Source organism: Poecilia reticulata, chromosome 6 (genome assembly GCF_904066995.2).
Source record: "Poecilia reticulata chromosome 6, P_reticulata-male-v2, whole genome shotgun sequence".
NCBI lineage: Eukaryota > Metazoa > Chordata > Actinopteri > Cyprinodontiformes > Poeciliidae > Poecilia > Poecilia reticulata.
Genome location: NC_088835.1, coordinates 20,599,438 through 20,627,422, shown reverse-complemented (window position 1 = coordinate 20,627,422; position 27,985 = coordinate 20,599,438). Strand labels below are relative to the sequence as shown.

The 27,985-nt window shown below is 37.5% G+C and overlaps 2 protein-coding genes and 1 long non-coding RNA gene across 14 annotated transcripts in view; 2 read left to right on the top strand and 1 right to left on the bottom strand.

The window, feature by feature from the left end:
• Window positions 1-12,986, top strand: part of pclob (piccolo presynaptic cytomatrix protein b) — a 63,309-nt gene extending 50,323 nt beyond the window's left edge. For all 10 annotated transcript variants that reach the window (XM_081608139.1, XM_081608140.1, XM_081608138.1 and 7 more), the window contains 8 exons: window positions 2,365-2,436; window positions 3,708-4,014; window positions 4,170-4,364; window positions 7,198-7,339; window positions 7,446-7,504; window positions 8,071-8,208; window positions 8,894-9,039; window positions 9,275-12,986. In XM_081608139.1, the coding sequence (XP_081464265.1) occupies window positions 2,365-2,436; window positions 3,708-4,014; window positions 4,170-4,364; window positions 7,198-7,339; window positions 7,446-7,504; window positions 8,071-8,208; window positions 8,894-9,039; window positions 9,275-9,418 (1,203 nt within the window). In that variant the 3' untranslated portion in view covers window positions 9,419-12,986. The remainder of the gene's footprint in view (window positions 1-2,364; window positions 2,437-3,707; window positions 4,015-4,169; window positions 4,365-7,197; window positions 7,340-7,445; window positions 7,505-8,070; window positions 8,209-8,893; window positions 9,040-9,274) is intronic.
• On the bottom strand, window positions 34-27,985 carry LOC145551992 (uncharacterized). Of its 3 annotated transcripts, XR_014087904.1 has the most exons (4): window positions 26,510-27,985; window positions 25,081-25,188; window positions 481-1,855; window positions 34-377 (listed from the first exon to the last, which is right to left on the bottom strand). It is a non-coding gene; the product is annotated as an uncharacterized LOC145551992 (long non-coding RNA). The 3 variants fall into 3 exon arrangements; XR_014087903.1 differs by having other exon boundaries at window positions 34-1,855; XR_014087905.1 differs by lacking the exon at window positions 26,510-27,985 and adding an exon at window positions 26,147-26,502 and having other exon boundaries at window positions 34-1,855.
• The window catches only part of LOC103465999 (voltage-dependent calcium channel subunit alpha-2/delta-1), a 70,475-nt gene continuing 61,994 nt past the window's right edge, over window positions 19,505-27,985 (top strand). The window contains exon 1 of the mRNA XM_081608154.1: window positions 19,505-20,159. Coding sequence (XP_081464280.1) covers window positions 20,071-20,159 — 89 coding nt within the window. The 5' untranslated portion in view covers window positions 19,505-20,070. The remainder of the gene's footprint in view (window positions 20,160-27,985) is intronic.

Genomic DNA, 27,985 nt, shown 5'->3' with positions numbered 1-27,985 from the left:
TTGCTAGTACCCTTAGAAGATTAGTTGAGTACAGAAATGTCAGCTACAATTTCAACAGCCCAGCAATGTTCATCAAGGAATAGTGTTCTTCCTGGGGGCACCCTGAGGCAGCCAGATTGTAGCCCAGGAGAGCTGTGGCTACAATCCAGGAGCTTGATATTCTCACTATGCGAATATGTGTGAATGGAAATGACTGATTTCATTGTAAAGGTTCTTTGAGAACCCTTTTAGGGTTGAAAAGTGCTATATAAGTCTGATGTCATTTCCTTGTTTGCACATAATGCATGTTGGAAGATATGCAATGTAACACCCACCTTCTTTGTTGAATATATTCACTTCTGTCGAGTTTGCAATACCTGCCGGTTTTGACAAGATTTCTTAAAAAGACAAAGAAATATAGTTATACCATTATAAACTGTTATTACCCAGTAATCAGCCACGCCCCTGAAACCTCCCAACTCTAACGGACTGACTACTGACCAGCTCTCCAACTAACGGGTCCGAAAAAGCCCCTAATTCCTGGGTATTACCACGGCTGAATTGTCGAGGACATTTTGTTTAAGCTGGCTGCGAGAGAGACACGTCTAAGCTCTAACTACCTTCAATCCGAACGTTATGACCCGCTACAGTTCCTATATCAGACATCGGAGTTGCTCGCCGGTGCCCGAGAACAAAAACCACATTCGTTAACGGTAGCTCTCTCTCTAATTAATAACGTGCACTTGTTACAGCTTAGATAATTTTAAAGACTCGGCCTGAGTCCCAGGGTCATTATTTATCATAACCAAAGAAACGTCTGAAGCCCCCAATTTACTAGGATCATGAACATTGATTTTACATTAACCTGAAAAACTAGTTTCTAAGTGACTTAATTAATTTAACTGTCCACAGCATCAATTTAGACTTTAGTATTTTATTAGCAAGCTTTAGCAGGGGAAAATGACATACAGCTTCTTCAATCAGAAAGAAAAATTAAAAGATTAATATAAGAATTTTTAGAAATCACACTCCCTACCAGTCCCTACTGTGTCACTAACTAAAAATGAGAGGCTTTGGGATGCAGCTCCACTCGACCCCCGATAATGAGGTTAAACTTGGCAGCAGAAAACTTTAACATCCATGGACAAGGTCCTGTCTTGAGAAGGCGGAATCCCATTTAGAATAAATCCAAAGTAGAACTGGTGGACAAGGTCCTGTCTTGAGAAGGCGGAATCCCATTTAGAACAAATCCAAAGTTGAACTGGTGAGAATCCTCCATGGAATCAGTTCTTTATCCATATGCGATCTTCGTTTATTCCCCATGTCTGCTGCTGCATCGTTGAGATAGTCTTGAGTTGAGTGTAGGGCAGTTGTCGAATCAGAACTCGAGTTGTGGGCAACCGGATCTTGTTCCTTTCTCGAGCGGCGCGAAGTCTTCACCTCCCCGTAGTCCCGTTGCACCGCCCTTATCTTAATGCTGCATCTTCGTGTGGTCTCGACTCGAACACCGAGGAACTAAGAACACCGTTTCATCGCCTGCATATATTTTTATACCTTTTACATTTCGGGGGGGGAGGGGGGCACGTATACAGTCCTTTCACCTCCTACATCTCCGCGTACTTTCCCTGACGTCAGGTATCTTCAGTTAGCCTCGACCTTTATTCCACTTAACTTTTAACCTTCCTTGTTCTTCAAAACTTCTTGCTGAAGTCCTCTATCTGTATTCACACCTGATGCAGATATAGTCTAAAAATCTCACTTCCTCTCTTCTCTCTGCTTAACTGTTCTTCCACCCCTCCAGCCTATATTCGTAACACAGCTTCAGACACTTTTTATCCATCTATGGTCTTGTCATTTCTACTCTCCGACCTGTAACCTTTAAAGAAAGGATTACATGTATTTTACTCACCTTTAAAACATCATAAATTCATTTTGCATATAAAAACAAAGATTACATGAGTTTCATTTAACATTAAATCATAATACAAGATTACTAGTAGCTCCAGGCCTTTGTGACCTGTTTTCTGTGTGTCCTGGAAAGATCTCAACCAGTTCCATGACTCTCTTTCTGCCTGACTATGATTTTTTATGATTAAATAGAAAAAAGTAGAATTAAAGCAAAGTTTGCAGGACACAATAACAACAAACACAACCAGATTAATTTTATTACCGTCTGACTCTACTGTTGGGTCTTGATGTCACCTGTGTAATTAATTTTAAAGGTAACTTTATTCATTGTTGTTATTAAACTAAAATCTCCAGCATGGGGAAGTGGGATAAGCTCGACTTTTCTCGACAAAACACATGTTTTTTCATGTCACTTAATTGCATAATAAGCACATCTCAGTCTGTGACCATCTGTTCTCTTTCCTTCTCCCTATCTAGTTAAAGAAAAAGACACTGGAAGTAACAGTGTGGGACTATGACAGATCCTCCTCCAATGACTTTCTTGGAGAAGTAAGTGCTGCTTCACATTTCATGTTTCTCTCACACAAGGTTTCTATTTTCCAGATTTCTTTTCATGATAGATTTTATTTTCAAATATCGTTAGTATATCTGTTAGTATCTCTAGAGACAGACAGACAGACAGATGTCATTGGTTGGGTGAACAAATTCCTACCTAAGATCAGTAGCTGTTAGTGATCAGTAGCACACAGCTGGTGGATGTTTAATGTACTACGGAGCAGAAAGATGATGTCGTTGTTTCTCCCTACATCCAGTGGGTGGCGCAGGTTGCTGCAATCAATAGCAGCCACACAGGCACACCCGCTAGAAGAAAACGCACCCAGTACAATACTTTCATTCTAACGGCTGAGAGGTTGCCAGGTGACTGTGCCAAAAGGCAGTTCTATGTTCCATAAGCGAGCAGAGACTAAGTCTGAGCGCAAGGAAAAATTTTGAGAAGAAAGACATGAAGTACTGCTTTTAAAATGATAATGTAAGCAAAATTATTAAAAGTTTTGAGAACAAAAGACATAAAATCCTGTTTTCACACTGAAAATGTGTGCTCTTGGATTATGGCAGAACAATTCCACCAAGCGATCAGAGAGTTTTGCAAGTGAAGATTTGTTCCCAGCAGAGACTAAGTCTGAGTGCAAGGAGAAATTTTAAGTACAAGCAATACAATTCTTGAGAAGAGAGACATGAAGTCATGCTTTCAAAATAAAAATGTAAGCAAAAGTATGAAACATTTTGACAACAAAAGACATGAAATCTTGCTTTTGGACTGGAAATGTGTGCTCTTTGACTATGGCACAAAAATTCCTCCACAAGGAAATTGTCAGAAAACATTAGGGAGCAGACAGGATCATGTAGACCAAACACACCAGAGAGTGTAGGGGAAAGCTAAGGGGCTAAGTAATAAAACAAAATTCAAAGTTAGGACATCTCACTGAGCACTGAATCCATTATCCGGAAATGAGAAATGTGGGATTTTTTCCCCCCTTTTTATAATGTCTCCAGATGTTATAGAATGGGGACAAGAAAAATGCCTTTACATTTTGGAAGCCATTTGTCATGTTCCTTTGATTTCACAATGATGTGTCATTTTGTGTTGATCTGTCAAATAACACTCCAATGAAAACATTGACGTTTACGGGAAAATACAAAAAGATTTAGGTATGCATATTTCACAAGAACTGTGTTGTAGTATTATTTTGGCATCTAGTGTACATGTCTATCTGTTCTTTTGAATTGTAATATTGTGTGTGAATTTGACTGCGTTTCAGGTTCTGATTGACTTGTCAAACACAGCTCAGCTGGACAACACTCCCCGCTGGCTGCCTTTGAAAGAGCAGAGTGAAAGCATCGAACAGAGCAGAAGTCACTATGCTTCCCAAGCTCCACCAGGGTCTGGGTCAGGACAGGGTCATGGTCAAGGACATTTCACAGGTCAGGGTCATATCTCAGGATCTGGACAGGGACATGGAATGGGACAAAGTCAAGGACCAGGACAGGGAGATCTGGGTCATGATTCACCTAAGAACTCTGTGATCAAGAGCAGAAGCCATGGAATCTTCCCCGACCCAGCCAAAGGTAAAATACATCAATTTCACATATGAATTTTAAATATCTAAATGATTTGCATAAAACACTGAAATATGTATCACTGCCTTAATTAGACTTTATTTGGGTTAAAAACTGTGGCATGGTGCAAGCAGATCTGCCAAAGAAAAATTTTCATCCTCCAGACATGCAAATGTTACCTTTGGAAAAGTCCCACAGCAGCCCAGGCAGCTCCAAGTCTTCCTCTGATGGCCAACTGCGCTCGCATGGCCCATCCCGAAGTCAAAGCAAGAGTAGTGTCACTCAAGCCCACCTTGAGGATGCTGGGATAGCCATTGCTGCCGCAGAGGCTGCCGTGCAGCAGTCCCGCCTGCAACCAAGTAAATCCTTCCCTTCCCCATGACACAACTCCGTTGACATGCTTCCTTTTTATCCATGCATGCAAGTTCTGTTGAGACTGTTTAATTAAACCTGAATTGTTCTGCATTAACCTCCTTAACATTTACCTTTGGACTCTGCTTGGGTCATATTTTCTTTCTAGGCACAAATTGTTTGATTGATGATGGTAGTCAAAAATGAATTTGTCAGAAAATACATTTTTTAAAAGTAACTAATATACTATGAAAATAAACAAAATCAGGAGCTATTTTGAAGTACAAAAATTAAGTACAACATTAATATCAAAAACAAGACAAATAGGACCTTATATCACCTTATATTTTGATAGTAATGTTTAGAATAATGTAAAAAAGTCACTTACAAGTCACAATTGATTACAAAGGACACATTGCAGTAAAGATACATTTAATTGTAATTTAGGCCTCAAATTATCTCAAAGAATACCTTCCCTCTAACTACTCTGTTTTTGGAAGTAGTGTGCATGTGTCAATCCCAAGATTATGGTTTCTCATTACCACACTTGTTTGGAGATATTCTGAATGTAGAAACCAAATTGGGATGGCATCCCCTAACGTTTCTTTTTTTTTTTTTTTTTCATATCTTAAAGTAAGTAAAACTACTTCTATATGCACTCAATGTTTTTAATCTGTGGGATTTCCTGAACTCAACCTAAACTTCAATTCCTTTCTAAGATAAGTCTGCCTATTTTTGGAGCTTTTTAAGCATGCAGCTACAGACTCCCTTGCAACTCTTTTGTGGCTACTAAATACTTTGTTGTCTCACAATACTGCTCTATATGTGCATGTCTGACATGAATGAACCCCAGAAAAAAAAAACAAATCACAAAAGACACGCACACAAACACACACGCACGAATGGAACACCATCTTCCAACCCCATCCAGTCCTATCCTATTCCCGCACTTTAAACAAACGGGACACAAATGTGAGACTGACCCAAGTCATACCAAGAAACACCAAGAGGTTTCAAAAGCCGTCTGGAGTCTCACTCTACACTCACCGGCCAGTGAGAGTAAAGCTTTCGGCTAACCCATGAGAGCAGCTGTACTATCAAGGGAAGGTGAGGCACCATGAAATAAATGTACTGTCTAAATACTCTGATAAACATAACCAACCATAAAGTCATAAAGTAAATCTGTTAAAGTAAAACTAAAATGGAAAGAAGTAAAATACATTTACCAAAAAATCAAACTATGGGAATGATGCACTAGTTCTAAAAATAATATTTTAACAACCATTAAAATTTGCTTTCAGATTAAGATTTATCTACTTTGTTTTGGTGAAAATACATGTGTTCAAAATAATAGCAGGTCAATATCACTTACCACGTAAGTTTTAAAATAAATTATGTTTCTACATTGAAAATAGTTTAGATGTGGATGGATGTAGTAGCACAGTAGAAAAACAACAGGCCCAGCAGTCATTACAGTGACACGGCTCATCCTGTGTAACTGAATTATAGTGAAAGAAACATGTGTAAGCAACAGGCTTAGCCAGACATCCCTTACACTGGGGGATCACAGTGTGATCTTAGGTCAGAAGTAATATATATGTATAGTCCCTCCAGTGCAATCCGACTCTGCCCTGGTGTCTCCTCTAGGTGGAACATTAATTTCTCTTGCTACCTGACAGAGATGTTAAGGACACTTCCTGTTTAGATGTCTGAACCACCTCAAATGACTCCTTTCAATGTAAGGAAGCAGTGCCTTTAGTATAAGGGTCCAACTGGATGACAGAGCTCCGCATCCTATGCGTCAGGTAGAGATAGGCCACTCTACAGAGGAAGCTAATTCCAGCCAAGAAAGTCTGAAGTAGATGGATGAGTAAATCAAGAGCTTCACTTTATGGCTCCTTCTACACCACAACAGACCAGAGCTATCCATCCACTGCTCCTTCTTACCGTCTCTCAGGAGCAAGACACCAAGATAATTAACTTTCTCTGCTTAAGGTAAAGACTAAAGCCTCCTCCAATAGAGAACTATCCTTTCTGTTTCCTCACACAGCTCCCCGACTTACCTCTTCCTGTTTAATTTCGGAGTAGGAAAAACTCAAGTGCTTCTCTGGTTTCAGAGCTGAAACTGCATGTGGAGGTGTCTCCAACTCTAGTTGGCAACACTCAACTTCAAAGTCCAGTTCTAGTTTCTTTACTGCGAGTGAAATGACATTCAACATCCCAGTGGCCAGTTTGCCATAGGATACCCTACCAATGCCAGAGTCCACGACAACTTAGCTTCCAGATTCACAGGCTTGCCAACCAGTAGACACATGACCACATATTAGTTCAGTGAGTCACAGGAAATCTAAATATTTAACTTTTTCACTTTGTACAGAGAAGGTTAAGAGATTGTAAAGACTGAGACACTGCTAACTTTTGTACAACCCATTATTCAGTGCTGCTCTCTTTCTGTAAGGTGATTACAAATTTGATAGCTTTTTCCATATTTTAGTTTGTAATGGCTTGTGTTGTGATCCTTATTAATCTGTATATTTGGAAAAAAGCATACAATTTTGAGGTATACTCATTTTTAAACACACTGCTATTATTTTCAACACAATTGTATTTGCTTTCTGTAAAGTAGCCTCACTTAATCCAGTCATTTAAACTGCTCTTCAGCTTAAAGATGGGGAGTCTAAGTTAGATGTTATGGTATTACTTGTGGTGTTTTATCTTTTTGACATGCTTGCAAATGTGAAGCTTTGTGTATAGGCAGAGTGACAAACAAATCCACTGACTGACTATTGGATAGACTGATGGGTTGAATCTCATTGTCACATTGTATTTTGTCACTCACAGGACCGGGACACCGACTAGGTGATGTCTCAGGGTCAGTGGTGCTGTCTGCCCCAAGCCTTGTTGGAGATGCCTATGGTGGTATGGATGGGGATGAAGGGGTGGGCATTGGAGTGGACAGTGCCATTTTTCAAGTCCCACGAATGTAAGATCTTTTTTGTATTGTATTTTTAGCATTCTATGCATTCAGCAATAATTTTCACAGCCTAACAAATGCTGCTTTTGGGTAAAATTGTGTTCTTTCTCTGCAGTGGTAAGACTATTCCTAACGGTACCGACAAAAACCAACAAATCACTCCAGAAAATGAAGGCAAGCTTATATTTTTATTTTTTGGTTGTAGGTCTCCCCCTGCTGGGTAATTTTATATGAGCACTTTCAAAGTCTTATTAAACCGTTTGAACAGTGATTTCGTAGCATGTTCTGTTAAGTGGTCATTGTTAGTTTACTGCATTAATTCTACATAATGACTAAATGCATGTCTTGAAATAGCGGAAGGGGAGTGGATGTCACACTATCCTGTCCATTATCATAACTATATCTACTCTTCATGTAGCTCATATGTCACAATAGTCCCCTCCCCCATCTCCAGTTTCCTCTTGTAACAAAAGCCTAGGGTCATGTAAGGCTGTAAGCTGGTTATTGTTACACAGATGAGGGTCAAGAAATCATTACGATGGAGTCTGGCAAGCTCATGTCTCCAGATTCAATTTATCTTGTTTTCTGAAGCCAGACTAAAACTAACATCTGATATTAAAATGTGTAAATAAAATTCAGTCTCTGGAATTCCAATTTAATGGTATCAACCTGCTCTCAACTAGTAAATGAAGGCATGAAAATGCACAAATTGCAAACATTTATTTTTCTTTTATTGTCAGGTGGTAAAACTCAAGTAATTGGGGAAATTAAGGTTGCTCTTAAGAAGGAGGTGAAGACGGAGGGAGACCAGCTGGTCCTAGAAATCCTTCAGTGCAGAAATATCACTTATAAGTTCAAAAGCCCGGACCATCTGCCAGGTTGGAAAAAAATATTTTACATTTTTTTTGCCATCTAAAATAATGCACGTATGTACCTGTATGTTCATATATAGGGGTGTATGTATAATGCCTTGTAAAAATATTAATACCTTTTTCATATTTTGTTTTGTCGTCCATCCACATCTTCTATGAAGATGTTCAAGTTTGGACCAATGGAAAATCTGTGGGAACACTTAAAAGTACAGAAGCTCTTAGTTCAATCACTCTGATCTCAAACTATTTTGTAAAGAAGGTTGGGCAGACGTTTTAGTCTCTAGAAAACAGAGCCTCAAAAAAAAAAACTACAATGTATTCAGTGCATTGTGCATTTCACATTTTCAGTTGAGCAAGACTTTGAAAATACGTTTTGTGTTCCTTTTACATCACAATTATGCACTGCTTTGTGTTGGATACTCGCATAAAATCCCAATCAAATTTGTTGAACTTGACAAAATCTGAAAAGTTGAAAAGGTAGGGATGATTTTGCAAGGTACGTTAAGTATCTATGACTTTATGTAAGTGTGCTTTGCTGTGCTACACTGCATTACATTTTAGTGTTGAATTTTGCTACATTTAGTGACATTGTCTTACATTTTGTATGCCATATTATGTGATGTTCTTTTAAGCTTGAGTTGAATTCACGCTTATTTATAGTGTATTAACATTTTTTTAAACCTCCCTCCAGACCTATATGTCAAGTTGTATGTGGTGAATGTAGCCACTCAGAAGAGGATCATCAAGAAAAAGACCAGAGTTTGTCGACATGACCGAGAGCCTTCCTTTAATGAGACCTTCAGATTCCCCCTCAACCCAACGGGACATTCAATACAGGTAGCAAGGACAAACTGTAAATCCTAAAAAGGGCATGTGAAGAAAAATATTTTAAATTTTTGTGCACAGTTTAAGTTGACGTTTTTGTCTGGAAATAAATTATAGTTTAATCAATAGCGGTTTTAATTGTGTACTTACCCGAAAACACTTATTTTGTTAATATACAATCAAACACATGCAACTTTATTGTGCCCAATAAGATGAGAAATTTGTTTTATTTTTAATGTACTTTCAGCTTTTCTTGGTGTCCAACGGTGGGAAGTTTGTGAAGAAGACTTTGATAGGAGAAGCCTACATCTGGCTTGACAAGGTGGACATGAGGAAGAGAGTGGTCAGCTGGCACAAACTGTTCGTCAGCTCTAACCTGACTAACCCTTGAGTGCAAAACAGTAATTTGAAAGAAATAACAAGCAAAAAGGAAGGAAGAAATCAAAAGAGCAAGATAACAGAAATATTAAATAAATGATGTAGTGAGTTTATAGATCTTTAGATGAAGGGAACTATGTGACGATAACATTGCATGTCTTGTCAGTCCAACACTGCCAGCGCACGTTTCCCTCTTCTAATATCAGTTTTCTTTAGACTTTGCTTGGATGCAAACATGCAAAGGCAGTTACTGATTGATATTTCCCTGAAATATGGCTTAAAGACAGTTATGTTTTTGATAACATAGTTCAGCTGTATGATCCATAATAATAATTTTGATATTGCACAAGAGGACTTCACCAACTAACTTAAGAAAAAGTTTGAAAATTTTAATTAATTAAAAAAAATGTATGTAATTGTTATGAAACTTTACATCAGTGGTGTGGAACGCATAATTATTTTTTAATGACAGAACTTCTAATTTATGTCAGAAAAAATATGAGACTGTTGAACTTTTGCTGTGGGATAAAGATTAATTGTACAGCACTTCTAACATTTCTGTTATCCCACATGCAGACCACAGAGCATATCAAAGAATTGTACAGTGTGATATATATTAAAACCTTAAAATTAGCATATACAGAATATAACTAAATGCAACACAGAGTTATTCTCTTGTCAGATTATATTATCAGACAATATCAACAAAAGTTCTAGGTTGAGGCAGTGGGTGGCGCACTGACAATCCAGTAATCTAATGTAAAAGCAGTCCTCATAACATTTAGGTGAATATGGACCTTTGTGAGCTCCAGGTAGGCCATATTGTCACACTGATGCACCTCTGTGTTGAACAGGCCTCAAATCATGGGTCAAGTCAACATCAATGGATAAATTACTATAACACAAGCATCATATTTAGGGGGGAGACTAGAAGAAAGAATAGCATCTTGCACATGCTGTGTTGAATGTAACAAATGTTACAACTGTTCAGAATGACAGACGTTTACACATCTGTGTCATTTGTGCAACATTTTACTCTTAGTTTGCTGCAGTTTTTTTTTTCCTCTATGTAGGTATCTTCATGTTATCACTGTTGCTATGGACATGTAAATTTTAGAAGTTGTGTCAAAACCACAAGTAAATCTAAAAGCTCCGTGTGATTGCTCGGGTGTCTGTGTGTTAGCAAAGCCCTTCTATTTTGGCTTTATCTGGAAATAATTTCAAAATGTAGATAAAAAAAAAAGTCAAATGCTCCTCTGTGTCTCTGGCTATAAAACACACAAAAAATGTTTTGTCTCAGTGACTCCTGTTAAACACAGTGGACCAGCATCTTTCACTGCCTGTGATCAAATTATTTTCTCAGGCATGATCAGGGTCAGAGGAACACATAGAGCCAAGTCTCATTACTCATGTGTATGCAGGGGACCCATGTATACGTTCTTGTTCATATTTTAATATTTTGCAACCACATCAATAAAATCAGAAAAGAAGATAAAGAAAAAAATGTGAGAAAAAAAAAATTTAAGAGAAGTACTGTCGGTGTGTTTAATTGTAAAGCAGGGCTGATACAACTTTCCATCAAGAAACACACAAAGAGCAAGATGTCACTCATACATTAAGGTATAGTGCAGAAGAAACCATACTCAAAATGGTAAAATATTTGTTGTGCCATCCACTACTTATTTCCTTTTTATGTATTAAAGGGGGGGTATTATGTAAAATAATTTTTTAGTTTTATATAATGTTATGTTATTCCCTCATCAAAACATCCTTGGAGTGTTCCACGCATGTTTGAGAAATCCTTGAATGTACCGTGGCAGCCATTCGGGGGTAACTATATATACTTGCTCATACAAAACGCCACTTATTTACCCAAAGCTCCGCCTTGAAGCTGGTTCCACTCCACAGACCCCTGAATCCATGCACCTTTGCAACTCTGCTCCAGCAGACTAGCAGCAGCAGCAATTAGAAAACCCTTGGCAGAACTGCACATCTGCTGAGCTCATCATACAAACTGTTTCTCAACCCAGCGCTCCTAAGACTGCTTGGCTTCCATGATGATGAAAACAGCATCATGGGAGAGCATTTTTAAATTGACATGCTGAAGGTGGAGTGTTGGAAAGAGTACTAGAAGTTTCTTAGACACAATGACCAATTGCGAGGCGTCAAATTGAAAAGTCAAAATTCTTATTTTTGATACATACAGCATTTTCACAACTGACTGTAACATAGTTACTTGATTGTGCTATAAAATGGCACTATGTGCCTGAAAAATACATAATACCGCCCCTTTAAGTATATTTCTATATTTACTGATTTTTGTATTTTCTTTTTTTTTTGTTACATTTTTCCAAGAACCATTAGTTCTTTTAAGGTAATTCTATGCAACATATGTATTTGAATGCATTTGTGTTAAATTCTGTGAACATATCGTCTATAAATGTCTTGTAGAAAAGTAACTATGATTTGTACATTTGGTTAGAGAAAAATATTAAATATCTTTATTTTGTACTTATTTTAGTATATATTGATGCTAACTACAGTTAACATCTACATGGAGCTTGTGCACTTTATTACAATGTTTGTTTGTTTTTTTGTCTCGTTTTAATTGTCGGGACATTCCGAATTACATGGTTTGTGTCTCTGCACTAACAATTAAATGAGTCACAGTGTATGTGGTATGTGGTGGCAGGAACTATTGTAGTGTACATTTTGTATCTATGTGGCAAAAGATAAACATATAGAGGTTTCCCAAAAGGGATGCACAATCTCCAGTGAAATCAATTACTCCATCCCTCATAGTGTACTGAGCAGTCTGTGTACACAGTGCAGTAAATAAGATCTCATCTTATTGCCCAGTCATGACTGTCAAACCTCTTGTGTTTCATTAGACTTCATGCTAAATACTGTTTGTTAAGATCAACCGTTGCCTGTAATTGTGAACCCATTCATTTGTTGTTATTGTCTTGAGGGGTGTGAATGTGCTCAAGTTGTTTGACATGTGTACATAAAGTGTTTATTTTCTACAATGACTGAATGTTTATATGTCTGAGGTTTGAGCATGTGAGTGTTAAAAAAATACAAAGCAATTCTAAATCACAGAACACTTGTAATTGTACAGCAGTGGGTGTCTAGAGTCCTATAAGGGGAGTTGAGACTTCATCAAAACATGTGCTGTCCACTGATGATTATTAGTGAGATTATATTCTCAAACCTGCAAAAACAACTTACAAGGTGGTAAAAAAAAAAAAAAAAAAAAAAAAATCTGTTCAACTTAAGTAGTTGTCTGGAACTTTTAGTTTTGGATGTTGCATGTTTTGTTGATGGTTTGTCTGTATATTTTGACCACAGATTATGTTTCAAAAGAGAGAAAATATGTATAGATTTATCTGTATGCTGAGTGTAAAGAGATATGCTTGTAAAATTGTCTTGTTTTTCACTCAGTGTAAAAACAAAGCATATAATGTTATGGTTTTGTGGTTGTACACGGGGTGTGTTGAGATATGCAAATTGTGCTGTAAAAAAACAAAAAAACATTTCCCTTGAGTCAAAAGAATAAATATTAAGAGCTATATTGCAAATTCAATGTTTTACTTTTTTTATTCTGTTTTATTTAAACTACTTTCTATCACAAGGGAAAAACTTCTATAATCAGACATTATGCATGCTGTTCCATATGCCGAAAAATCTTTTTTCTTTACAAATAGGAGCTCACATTAAGTATTGCTTTTACAAAAAAAAAAGACAGATTTGCAGCAATTTCTTAAAACTGACTATACTCTTACAATATGTTATATATATATTTTGCGGAGATTCCGCTTTTTATTGTCATTTAAGAAGTGAAACTTTTAAATACAAGAAAACCAAATTCACTAAACTGGAATATGCCACTAGTGGACAAAACTTTAAAAAGTACAGGTATATGCAGGGGTGAAAATCGTTTTAAATTCTTGGGGGTACTATAAAGCACACTTTGGAGTTTCTATGCTGATGAAATTTTTGCGACACGATAAAAGCTGTGTAGCTCTTGAATTGCTACAAAGTGGAGATGTATTTTCCTCAGCCCACTGGTTGCAATGTTGACACGTTGAGATGCCGTGAGACCTAAATTCTGAACATAGCCTTCCACATCAGGTTGATGGGGTAACAGGTCCAGAAGGGAACCACAGACATCTCTCCCAGACCAGACTAGACACACAGACCATCTTCATCGGTTCATTTTACATCCTGAATCGTATTCAAAAACAATCTAATTATTATGAATAATAATATCACTAAAAGCTGCTACTGCTGCTTATCTGATGGAGACATAAAGAGAGAAGCTACAATTCTTTTAAAAACAGATATAAACATTTGTTTACCAGTTGGTTAGTTAGTTAGAATACAAGAAAAGTGAAAAACCAACAAACTCATAACCAGTTTACAGGAAAGCATATAAATTGACTAATTTATCTCCTTCCCAGCTATCAGCAATGTGGGCTGCTGACGCTGTGCTGCTGTTGATGTTGAGCTCTCAGTTACACAGAAAAAGCTGGAAGACATTACGTTCTGTCTATTGTTTACGTTTCCGCACCGTGCAGAACAAACGTGTTCGAGTGGGTCGTTTACAACCCATCAAATATGGAGCGGCAGCATCATTTCTTTGGGATCATCCTTTATTCTATTTCTATGCTAACGTGTAAAATTATTAAACCAAAATTATTTCTTTGCTCTTCTCTAAGCAGGCAAAATTTCTTGTCACAATTTACAACAGCAGCAGCAAATGTCTGTAAGTTACATTTAATTTTACTTTCAAGATATTTTTAAGTCAAGTATGATTAAAAATTTTCAACCTGATATAATAATAAAAAATCCAACTTAAATTAATGGTTTTAATATACCACTGCCAATCTAAACTTAATATTTCACCATTAAGATCCCTGTTTTAATCCCTAGCCTCCTAAAATATAGGATTGAAAAGGAGACCGTAGAGTTTAAAACCTCAACCTCTTTGCTGATGATAGGGATATTAGAAGAGTGGACCCATCAAGAGAAATTGTCCTAGGGAACGATTTCTCTAATCCCAAAGAACAAACTTCCCCAGCCGGGGAAGGAGACTGTTGAGTCTAAAAGCTCAATCTCTACTCTGACGAAAGTGGCATTAGAAGACCGGACCCATCAAGAGAGATTTGTCCTAGGGAACGATTTGGCCAATCTTCCAAAAGAGCTAATTTTCCCGGCTGGGGACGTTTGTTCTGGAAAGAAGAGACCTGACTATCAAACCTTAACTTGTGTGATGCAGAAAAGGGCAAAAGAAGAGAATATCTACAATGTTCGATCTCCCAAATAATCAGAATTCGCTGCCTGCAGAGCTTGCGATCAAAGGAATTGATATCAGCACAAACCTCACCTGTCGCACTCCCCCTGATTTTTAGTATGGCAGAGATCTTAGTCAGCATGTTTTGTTCCTCTGGGTTTTGGCATTGGATATTTTATTACCTCAGGAATGAGGAACAGTTCTGACAAACTACTTTCTGGTAGCAATTTAGGAAAAAGTAGCTCTCAGGACGAGTGCACTTTCACTCGGTATGATCTTTTCGATGTGTTTCATTTTGATGCTTCCCCGGCTGGGGAAGTTTTCTGTGAAAAGGCGACAGCTGTGTCTGAATGCTCAACTTCTCCTTTGATGAAAACGGCATTAGAAGACAGGCCCTCTGATGAGAGCACTGTCCAGGTAATGATTTTTCCAATCTTCCCTAGGAACAAACATGGATACAGAGATATGGATATGGATGAATATGTTAATGAACAGTGAAAAACTTGCGTAAAGTGTAAGGCAGTTATAATTACAACTGTCCATCCATTTCATCCATCCATTTTCTTCCTCTTGGGTCGGGTCGCGGAGGTAGGAACTTAAGAAGGGAGGTCATAACTTTCCTCTCCCCAGCCACTTGTTCCATGACCTCTGGGGGAATCCCAAGGCGTTCCCAGGCCAGCCGAGAGACATAGTCCCTGCAATGTATCCTGGGTCTTCCCTGGGCTCTCCTCCCGGTTGGACGTGCCTGGAACACCTCACCAGGTAGGCGTCCAGGAGGTATTCTGACCAGATGCCCGAGGCACCTCAACTGGCTCCTCTTGATGTGAAGGAGCAGCGGCTCTACTCTGATACTCTGAGTCCCTCTCAGATGACCGAGCTTCTCATCCCATCTCTAAGGGAGAGCCCAGCCACCCCACGGAGAAAACCCGTTTCGGCTCTTGGGACGTGGAATGAATGAATTAATTAATTCAATTATATAATTCAATTATATAATTAAATTAGTTGATAATCTAATTATTATTTAATAATAATAAATATTATTGTAATAATATTTATTATGATAATATTTATAGAATTTATATTATAAATAATAATACATATTATTTATATAGTATAAATCATAATATATATTTATATATTATATAAAAATAATTATATATTTATATATAATAAACACATATTTATATATAATGAACACACTGTTTTTTTTCATCATAAAAACACAGTGTTTTCATAATTTAAAAAGCACTGATTGTTTTTTAATCATAATAGCAATAGTACTATTATGATTAAAAACAATAGCAATTATATAAATGTTATTATAATTTAATAACAATATTAAAATATAAAGTTATTATAATTTAATAACTATGTTAAATTACATAAAGTAAATTAAATATTACCCTACCCTAACCCTATTTAATATTGTTTTCATTACTATTGTTTTTTAATAATAATAATAGTACTAATAATATCCCCACAAAAAAAATCTGAATATCCAGTCCATTACAGTCTTATGTTTTTATGGCTTGACATTTATTTTTGTGATTAATAAGTGATATGTGGTATATTAGCTACTGCAGCTATTAGCTAATTAAACACCTGCTGTACTGATGATCTGTCAGAGTTGGTGTTTAAGTCTTAAGCCTTTTATTTTCTGACTGAACTCTAACAGAATTCCACACCACATCTACATCTTAAGGTTGTCAAAGTCAAGCTATCATAACTGAACTACTTCCCTCTTCCTCCATATTTTTTTCTTAATTACCTTTTTCCTGACCTGTTAATCTAGTGATAGTGTAGCAAAGCACTGCATCTCTTTGTCTTTTATGCGTTATATATATATATATATATATATATATATATATATATATATATATATATATATATATATATATATATATATATATATATAAACTATTTTTTATATTCAACAATTTAATTTCACACAATTATCGCGGTAAAAGCCATTTGTTTGTTAAATAATTAATGAAACATATTGCTGTAAATGACGTATAGTCACAGAACGAGGTAATTAGTCCAAGTTTGTCGTTTATTGAACGTTCAGAAACTACAGCGGCTGTGATGCACCAAGACAAAAGTAAAAAAAGGTAAAACAACCCGAACAGCGATCAACTCTAAACTACTCGCACATTTTTACTGTCCGTCTCTCTCTGTCATTTAAGCACACCCGTTGCCATGGCAACCTCCTGCGCTCCACAAGCCGACCAGAGATTACGTTAAAAACATAACATTCAGTCCGTTATGATATTAGGTTTGCAGGCTTGATATTTATTTTTGCGATCATTAATAAACCTCTCATGAACACAGCGGTGGTTGATTAGTTCATTTTAAACTCCTGCTCTGCAATTTTTTTTGGTAATGGAACCGAAAAGCACAGAATTGCACAACACCTTGTTGAAACAATAATTACTGAGATTATTATTTTTGTTGGGTCATTAATTTGAGCGCGTTTTGTTGATTTTTGTTGTTGTTCTTTAATAAAGTTACGAACGTTTTGATAAGGAGTCAGAAGAGGACGTGCTGGCCTCAGCCTCCTGGCGGAGTTCAGTTTGTCACCTAATGCCGAGATCGACTCAAAACCTTCCGCGATCGACATGTTGCACCGCTGCTCTAGCAAAGCACGAACAGTTCAGAAACAATATGAAATGAGAAAAAAAATGTATTTGTTAACTGATTAAGTCGTGTTTTAGATTGTTCTTGAAAAACTAATCAGTCACGGTTAATTAGTGGGTGAACTCACGGCTGCACAGTGAACCCATTGATTTTTTTCCAGCAGACAGCCGCTCCCCTCTCTTGCAGGTACTGCGTACCCCCGCTAAAAGTACTCCCTTAGAGATAGGATGAGAAGCTCGGTCATCTGGGAGGGACTCAGAAAGTAAGGGGGTACGTACCCCCCTACTTTCACCCCTGCGGTATATGATGGTTGCTGTCAGTTATGGTAAAATTAAATGTAAACAATAATATTGGTTCAGATACACTAGGTAATAATAATAATAATATATATATATATAGCCTATATATTTTTTTATTTTATTATTATTATTTTATTTTATTTTTAAGAGACTGTGTGCATGGTGGCTCAACTGATAGCACTGCTACTTTGCCGCAAGAGGGCTCTTCGGTCTTTCTACATTTTTATCACTGTTCCAATCTGAAAAGTTCATGCTTGTAATGGCATGGGATTCCCTGCAGGTGGCAGCATTTTATGTGGAACCAAAAGCAGTCGGTAAACATCACTGTGATTATTAAATAGTGCATGTCTTTGTTTGTACTTTATGAAATTATTATGATTGCTACATTTTTCAAAAATCATTCGCAATTTCCTGAGCTCTCTACATAGAAATATCTATGTACAATGTCTATACATAAAAAAAAAGTTGAACAAAAGGCAACTGGATTTCTTTTTTTTTCTTTTTTTACAATTGGATTCTATTGAGAGAATTCTTTGAATTAGGTGAAATGTATTGTATTATTTCAGCAACAGAAGATTAGGAATGCACAGGGCTAATATTCAGACATGGGTATAATGTCTTCCAGGGTCTGTCACACAGAGAAATACAATTAAATAGCAATTAAATTTAATTAGATTCAGAATATTAATTTAGCTCCAATTCACAACAAAAAAAAAAGTGCTCTGAAGGCGCTTTACAAAATAAATACAAACAAATTTGTATACTGTATAGCTCATTCAATCCAACACGGATTCAAAGTAAATTACATGTTTCAAAAGATTGGATAAATCTTTTGAAACAAAGCAATTAATTTAAAAAAAGGTTTTTTTTCTGTATTCCAATTGGTAAAAAATAAATAAAATAAAATATTCAAGGAAACCCAGCTGATTGAAATTATGACACTAACATTGCAGCAAAGTAGTGCCTAAAAAGTAACATTTTCTGGTGAAAGGCTGTAGTTTGTAGTGTTTCCAACATATTAAATAAATAATAAATACAACGAAGGAAGATGTCTGAAGAGGCTCACTCTGCTCAGTTGTCTCCAGTTGGATCTTTCCTATTTCAGTTTGTTCCTCTCCAGTGCCCATTATTCCTTTATTTATTTATTTTTTTCCCATCGCAGTAACCACTGCCTTCTCTCTAGGCTGTCAGGGAAATGTGCAGGAGGTGATGTGATCAGGATCGAGAGGATTAGACCTGGGGAGTAACTGAGGAAGATTCTGTAGTGTATACTTGGAGCGATGGATAGGTGGCAGGGGAGAGACAAAGCAAGAATAGAGAGAAAAGGAGTGGGGGGGGTGGGGGGGGGTAGTAGTGAGAGGCCATGAGAGGATGGTGTGTGGTTGCCAAGCAACGATTGATAACCAAATCCCCAAGCATCTTGCTTCTGCTGCCCTGCCCTCCCTCCAGGTCTGAATAAGACACATAAACCCCTGAGCACGCAACTACAACACCCATGGAGTAAACTTGCTCCTTACAAAAATATTTGTATTACTTGAACTGTTAGCAGCATAATAAAAGAAAAAAAAAAAACTTACTTCTTTTCAAGACACTAGACAAAAGGAAGAGCGAGAATATGCAGCAAATATTCCAAATCTAATTTCCTAAAGCAGCTATGATGGATGACTCTGAGACTCACTAAGCTGTTATTATATTTTTCTCATATTGTTTTCACAAAATCTAGCTACATCTTGTCCCTCAATCTGATGTTGTCGACTGAAGGCTTTGCAATCAACCTCTGTAAAGTCTCATCTGTCTCTGCCCGTTTCAAATGCTGAAATGTTGCATAGCATTTTAAAAAGCAAAGCCCTGATTCTGTATTCAGAATGCGTTTGCCAGTGTGGGTGGTAGTCAGGTGTTTCTTCATAGAGAAGCAAAAAATAAAATAAAAATAAAAAAACATACAAACAAAAGAAAGAAAAAGCAATTGTTAGTCACAATATGGGATGCTGTAGAACACATCAGGAGGGTAAGGTAAGGTATTTTATATGTTTCTGAAGTTTCCTTGGAAAAATATTATACAGTTAATTCAATATTTTTGGGGAAAAAAGTACAATAAAAAGAAATGCTAAAATGCATTTAGTTAAACTAAAGAATAGCATGACAAGATTTGCTTTATTTCTCCCTCCTCTCGCCGAACAGAGCGGGCATAAGGAGGGAGGGTGAGACAGAAGCAGCCTGAGATCTCCGGCTCAGGTACCTGTTAGAGCGCAGGATGGTCGAGTCATCAGATTAAAGGTGTCAGGGTTTGTTAATCTGTGAGGGAGGAACAGGCTGCGCCGCTTGCGCAAGTCGCTCCATTCATCGGCGGCAGCGGCGGCGGCGGGGAAGCGAAGCAGATTGGATACTGACGCACATCGGGGAATTTCCCCTTCTTTTTCTCTCCCCTTTACAATGGATACCTGCAGGGTACGAACCTGGCTGTTCCTGCTCCTGCTGTGGCAGGAGGGCTGTTTGCCATCCCAGTTCCCCACACAGCTCATGTAAGTATAGCCCCCATGTAATCCTGTTTCGAGCTTTAAGGTTTTGCCAGACTGCTTGTTGCAAGCGCTCATTCTTTCAGCATCACAGTAGGTTTAAGGGCTGCGATTTTTATTTATATTTTTAATGAGCCACTCTGACTGCGTGGGCGTGAGAGCGGGGACCGATGTCCGGCTGGCCGGTTCATTCATGCGCCGATGGTCATCTTTAGAGAGACACATTGATGGCAGAAAGTATTTCATCTCAGCCCTGTCTGCTCGCATCCTGACGTTGATAAATGTTAGTCACCAAAATCGGCAGATTGTCGCCGGTGGGCACGCTCAGCCGTGACAGCTCCTCAATGAAGTTGTAGAGGAGTTACAATCGCTGCCCTCCAGCCTAATGCTGTATTTAAAATTGACAGAAGAAAAAATCCTTACATGTCTCCAGTGAGCTATGTCTCCTGTAGGTTTGTTTATACGTGTTCACAATTTCAATAAATACTTTGAACTGAAGATAATATCACATTTACTAATTTTCACAATCAGAACAATTGGGCATATTTGCTTCTTGAAATTCATACCAAGTGCTGAAGGAAAAAAAATGCAAACGGGAGTGAAATATTTCATTGGATTTTACAGATCCAGCAAGAAGTCAAAGCCCATAGGCTTCAATAGTAATTCACAGTTAGTAAACCAACACTTCCTTTGCACAAGCAGTGGTACAAACAAAGCTTTATCATCACAAGGGCATATTTAACTTGGATCTCAGGCAGGTCTTACTATGAACAGCATGCTGATATTCTGAGAATTTTTGGTGAGGCTGCATATTCAGCTAAACCAGCAAAGCCAGGAATTAAAGAAGTCCTTTAAAGGGACTTATTACAATTGAATATCTGGCCAAATTGGAATATTTTCATCTGTTCATAGTAACTATTGCTTTTGTTTACCACTCTTACTCATATCTATCAAAGATGACAGACCAATTACTACTACGATTTATGATGCCTATAAAGTTGCAAATTCCTGGGGAAATTTGATCATTTCAACAGAACAAAGTTCATGGCCTTGATATATATGTCAGTGCAAAGAATCCAAAAAATTTGTTTCAAAAATACAAAATCTTTAGTGAGGTGCGAGAGAAAGAGCTAGAGTGAGTGAAATTATTTAAAGCCGCATGGAACAGAGAAATTGCGCAGTCCACATCTGTCACCTGTTGCTGAGCACTGCTAGTAAGCTGGCTGAAAATGGCTCCTACATGCTTACTTGATTTGCAGGAAAGAAAAGTTCAGCTGTGGTACTGACAATTACAGTTGGTGAATGCAAAGAAACTGAGGCAAACGTAGAGGACTATGGCAAATGATACAAGTTTTACGTGTGTGGGGAGGGTTGGACCCCATTTCTACATACAAGGGTTATGTAACACTGTTTAAGAGCTCCAGTTTACAGACTACACACTGTCTATAAATAGTAAACTACTCCAATGGAGCAGACAGCCTGACTAGTTAGAAAATTTGTATCAGCTTGTTGTTAAAATGGTATTTTGCAAATTGAAGAACAACTAAAACGTATAATATTGTGCCCCTCCATAAAAATTCATTTGACAAAAAAAAGAAAAGAAAAAAAATTAGCACAATATATGTGTGCAAAAATAACACAAACTATATCAGATGGACATAATAAAGTGACACGGTTTTATTTTAACTATGGATTATCAAAATTTTAATGACGCCATAAAATCAATTTTATTTGCATGCCAACACATTGTTTTGATTTAAAGTTTAGGTAAAAAATAATCTCCATTTTAAAATAATAGAGATTATTTCAAAAATCTTCTGCCTGTTCTTGTTATAGCAAAACTAAATCCTCTCAAAGTCCTTTTTGCTGCCAAAGCAGGTATGGCCTATGAGATATGGACTCCACTCGACCTCTGAAAGTGTGCTAATATCTGATACCAAGATGTTACTGCAGCTCCAAATCCTTTAAGTCCACTTCTGAAGAAGTGACTTCATGGATCTAGTTTGTGCAGCACATTCCACAGATAGTCCTTGGATAGAAATTTAGGGATTTTGGAGGCCAAGTCAGCATCTGAAAACCCACTGTTGTGTTTCTCAAACTACTCCTGAAGTATTTTTGTTTTGTGACAGGACCCACTATTCTGTTCTTAGGCTAAATAAAATCACAAGTCATAAGAGATTACATGAAATGTACATCTTCTGCAATAATACTTAGGTATGGGGGCAGCTGTGGTAACACCAAGTGACATCACTTTAGATTGTAAAATTAACTGCTACTACTAATAAGGATGATCTAAATTATCAAGACTAAATAAAATACAAATTAAATACTGCATCAGTCCTTTATATGTTTGTTTTATTGTTAACCCTATATATATAATTTTTATATAATTAAAAAAAGAACTGGGTAAAAATGTTGAAAAAGAAAAGGTATTTAAAATGTTCAATTTTCAGAAGTATGTTCATACACAAACAGAATAACTAAAAAGAAACTCAGCAAACTTCAAAAATGCACCCTACTGAATTATTCTGTTTAAGCAGTAAAAGACTGGGAAGAAACTTGGCAGCTGCTTGTCTATCAAGTGAAAGAATCTGATATTTAGCAAATTTCAAATACCATTAAGCTCCTCAGCTCTGGATATGAGACAGATTACAATATCTTACATATCTGGGGAACTATTTTAGAGGATATTTTCAAATGAGAAAGTAAGCTTAGTGTTAACAGCAATGACTAGTGGTGGCTATATTTATGAATCACTATAAATCCAAACTGATAACTGTTGCGAAAAGTTATTGGGACATACAGGGAGGTCAGTGGATTTAAATCCAAGCATATCTTTTCTAGGCACCGTTTTGTATGTAGGCCACTTTAAAAAAAAAAAAAAAGAATGTGAAATCTGGGTAGTTAGTTAAGAGCTGGATCAGAGAAGCTCAAATTGTTTTCGGGCATTAGTTGGTGTTTTTCTGCCACATTCTGTTTTGCTGTCTGGACTAGACAGCCTCTGTCTTTGCTTCTTTAATGACGTGTAATTAGACTGTAGTTTGGTACAGCCGCCCACTGAGATCCACACTACAGGCCAGCTCATTGCTCCCCCCGGCTCTAGTGTGACTGTATCACAAACATCTGTCTCTCTGTGTTTTGCATTGTGTTTCTGCCCCTCATTCTGTTTTCACACTCATTTGCTCTTCCTGCGTCTGTAAAAAACAATGTAGGGCAATGTCTGACCCAGTTGCCATATGGATATGTTTATGTGTGCGTGTGTGTGTTTAATTATCCAGCATTGTACCACAGGCTGCAGTAATCAAAGCTCAGCAACCGGAGCAGAAAAATCTCGCTACCTCAGCTCAGCCACACCAACTTCATTACTTTTTATTAGCTTTCAGTATCACTGTGTTATGATAGCCATTGTACGTGCAGTCATAAGTTGCTAAACACGAGTCATCCTAAGCAATAAAGATGTGATTGTACGTATTACCTCATAATATTTATAGTAATATAAAAATGTATGAAATTTTGCTATTAGTGTTGTTGGGACACTAAATAAACATAATCCAATAATTTTTTTAGACATAATAGACAAAATAGTAAATTTATGTGCGTAATGTTTTTTATTACTCTGAAAAACATGAAGCAGTGCACCACATATTATATTTAAATATAATGTGCCCCTTCAAATACCTGCATTAAATTGATGCCTTAAAAAAAAAAGAAATGTCTTACTTCCTCCCACATCAAATATACATTTAGGATAATATATTTGGATTGCAATATTTACTCTGGTCCACTGTGATTTGAGAAAAAACCAAAGAGCGTAAAAGAAGAAATTTAGCCAAATTTACCGATTTAATATGCCTATAAACAATAAATACACATTAAGCAGCAAAACAGAAAAAAATGAACTCCAGCATAAACTGAGGATAAACAGACACAAACAATTTTGGAAAGCTCAATGTTGATACGGCGCAGAAAAAACACGGAGCTCTTTACTACAGAACTCTAATGGAATATACTTGAATATCACTAGCTGCATTCAAGGCACACTTTGGGAATACCAGTTTGAATCCCATTTTGCCTTCAGAGCTGCCTTCTTCAGAAAAGAAAAATTCAGCTGTGGTACTGACAATTACAGTTGGTGAATACAAAGAAACTAAAGGAATATCATGAATTATATTTAGCCCTTGTGCGTGCGAGGATTGAGGCAAACGTAGAGGACTATGGCAAATGATACAAGTTTTACGTGTGCAGGGTGGCACCGATTTAAAAAAATGTCAGAATCATTCGTAAGGAATATTTTAGTTAGATGGGCATCACTCAGTTGCTGAAGTTTTAACATTGAATGCATCCTAAAGGTACCCCACTGGACTTAGAGCTGGTGACTGTGGAGGCCAATGAAAAACAGGGAACCCATTGCCATGTTAAAGAAATTAATTTGAGATACTCTGGGATATGGTATACTTTTGGCAGCAGCCATGAGAGGAAGGGTACAAAGGTTACAGTGACTGTAAAGGGATGAATGTGGTGGTGCTGGTGCATCAATACTCAGGTAGGCTGGGGTGTTTTGACAACGCTCACTTGGGGCAAAAAAGTGCCAAAAATATTCACATTATTACACCACCACTAGCCAGATCTGGTGATGCCAGGTATAGTGGATCCATGCTTTCATGGTGTTTGCACCACATTTCAACATCATCATCTTTGCAGCTTAAATCAAGACTCAATAGATAAGGAGAACATTTTTCTAAGCTGGTATTGTCCAAACTTGGTGAGTTTATGTGAATTAAAACCTCAATTTCCTGTTTGTAGCTGACAGGTATAGGAACTGGTGTGATTTTTGCTGTTGAAGCCAATCTGCTTGAGGTTCAAATTTGTGTTGACCGATGGTATTCTACATACCTTGGTTGTAATGAGTGACTATTGAGCTACTTACTGGTGTATATCAAAGCAGTCTGCCCATTCTCATCCGACATCTTTCATCAAGCCAGTTCTGTCCACACAACTGATGCTCACTGGGCATTTCTCTTCTTCAGATCATTCTCTGTAAAACCCAACAGATGGTTGTGTGTGAAAATCCCAGTAGATTGGTGGTTTCTGAAATAGTCAGACGGGCCTGTCTGGCACCAACAACCCTGTCATGTTCAAAGTCAATTAAATATCCTTTATTCCCTATTCTGACACTCCACTTGAACTGCAGCAAGTTGTCTTCACTGTGTCTGGATGCATGAATGCATTTAGTTGCCGTTGCGTGTTTGGCTGATTCACTGTTTGTGTTACAAAGCTTAAAACAAATGTGTCTAAAAAGTGTCCGGTGAGTTTGTATCACAAAAATATCTGCAAAAATCAGATGCCATCTTTATGTTCTTAATGTGTTAAAAGTACATCATATAATTTATTAGATAATATCTTTAATCTTCAGCCAGATGGTGCTCATCTTTCAGGTGTCAATTATATTTATGATTTTTTTTTCCACACAGAACTCTTCTCACCACTGTCTATTGACTGAGGGGATGGACTAACCTAACTGTTCCGTCTTTCCCCTCTGGTTTTTCCCATAATGGTATGATCCCATACGCTCAAACGTGATTGGCTACAGAGCTGCCATGCTAATCAATCAGAGTAAGAACTGAGCAGCAGAAGAGAGAAAGTGATGAAACGCCTCCCTCTCTCGTTTTTCTCTCGTGTGCCGCTCATTGCGCTGCTGTTTTTGTAGCCCCTTCCCATACAATGAAGAACGGCTCTCAGTGATGAGCCGGTTCGAAAATCCGAAACGTTCGCGACTGACGTTTAGCTAGCATTAGTCTAGCTAGCTCCGTCCAGCCGAAACAGCAATGTGCAACGACGTTAGGCCTTTTCAGTTTGAACCGGAGCGCGTTGAAATTGATGGGAATGTAGAAATCAGAATAGAGAAAGATGAGGACCAGCAAACGGAGGAAGAAGCTGGTGTTTCTGCTGTTGTCACCTTCAGCTTCAGAAATTAAACAATGAATGGCTCATACCTCTAGTGTGTAAGTAGCTCTATGTCTGCTCTGTTTAGGGCAGGGGTGGGCAATCTTGGTCCTAGAGGGCTGGTGTCCTGCAGCTCTTAGATGTCTCCTTGGTCCAACACACTTCATTGAAACAGCTGAATCACCTCCTAAGTGCAGTCAAGTTCTCCAGAGTCCTGCTAATGACCTCATTATTTGACTCAGGTGTGTTGAAGTACAGACGCATCTAAAAGTTCCAAGACACCGGCCCTCGAGGCCTGGAGTTGCCCACCCCTGGTTTAGGGTCTGGTCTTCGGTCCGGTGTTGGTTCCTTGGTTTTACATTCAGTATGTTAGAACAGGTGTAGCTTCGTTATCGTTTAAAAGAGTTTCCAACCTTTGCTCAAGTAGTCTGGATGTTTCTTCCAGCGTCCTTCGCTCACTAGCGGTCAGCAGGGGTTTTTGGCGCTTTGTGGATAAAAACAGTTGGCACTGCATTTGTCTTTAGCTTGGAAAGGTACGACCACTTGTTAGTTTTGGTCCTCCAGACGTTGTGTTCTGCTCTCTCCAACGCTGATTTTATTTTATTTTTTTTTATTGTAGGAAGTGTTCCAGACTTATTTCACCTTTTCTTTTGAATTACAGCCAACAGAGACATAGTTTGGCGTTGTCTAAATGTACACCAGTCAAACAGACCCAATCGTGCCATCAACCCAGCATGCATTGCGCAAATGAAAAAATGGCGACCTTCGTGGGTGAAAAATATGACAAAATACATACAATTTTAAAAGTAGTTATGAGTTTGTATGTATCAAAAACAGCATTTCTTAGGTAATAGGAAAATTACAACATATTTAGGGCAACATGGTGAGCTAATCATGGATCCTTATTTTAAGAAATAAATTTATAAAAAAATTTTATATTGAGCTATTGTTTGTGGATAGCTCAATGGGAAATGGTAACTATATTACTTTTAGTCTGATATCAACAGTGGCATGTTGCTATTTGAGTAACATGGGCTATCCTAACACCTTGACAGAGTGACAGCATTGATGCAGTAATTCATGGAAATGCAGCTTCGAGGAAGAACAAGAGCACATATGATGTACTCTTCAGGCGCAAATAATGCTAGGTCGTTGAAAAGCATGCATGCATGCACACATACACACATAAAAAATATGGCTTAGAGTTTGTGTGTTAGTGCCTCAGGCTTAGGGGTCCAAGGCCCAGTAAAACACCTGCAGTTAGTGGATTCAGAGACAAAGATGGAAGAGTCAGAGGATCAAGTGGAGAACTGAGCAGTGACAGAAGGGAGTGAAGAAAAGTAAGACACACGAAGAAAAAGAAAGGAAGGCAACTAAGGAATATTATGTTTGCATATGCAATCAATTTAAGACATGCTTTATCCAGGTAATAAATTATGGTATGTATTTAGTTATGTTATAAATTGTAGCTTTTGGAAATAAATTGCACATGCCCTAAAACTGAATTTCTCTTGATGTTAAAAAAATCCCCATCTTGCTTCTGAATGTAAATTCATAGTGTCAAGTGACATGTTAGTTTTAGGACTTCTTAATGGATATATATCAGTGGACATAGGAAAAAATGTTAAGGGTAAGAAATAATGAATGGTTGGAAGTGTGGAAATAAGATGGCCTTTGATGGTTTGCAATTTTGTGTAAAAATTTATAGACATCCTGCAGGAAACAAGAATGCACAGTATTAAAAAAAACATTGAAGCAATACAGTAAAAGATGCATTCAGGAGAGAAATGCCAAAGTGAGGGCCTGCTGAATGGGGATTTCACATGAAAAAATCTAGTGGACAACCAGGGAAATGCATCTGCAATGGAAGCTAATTTATTTAGTGTGTT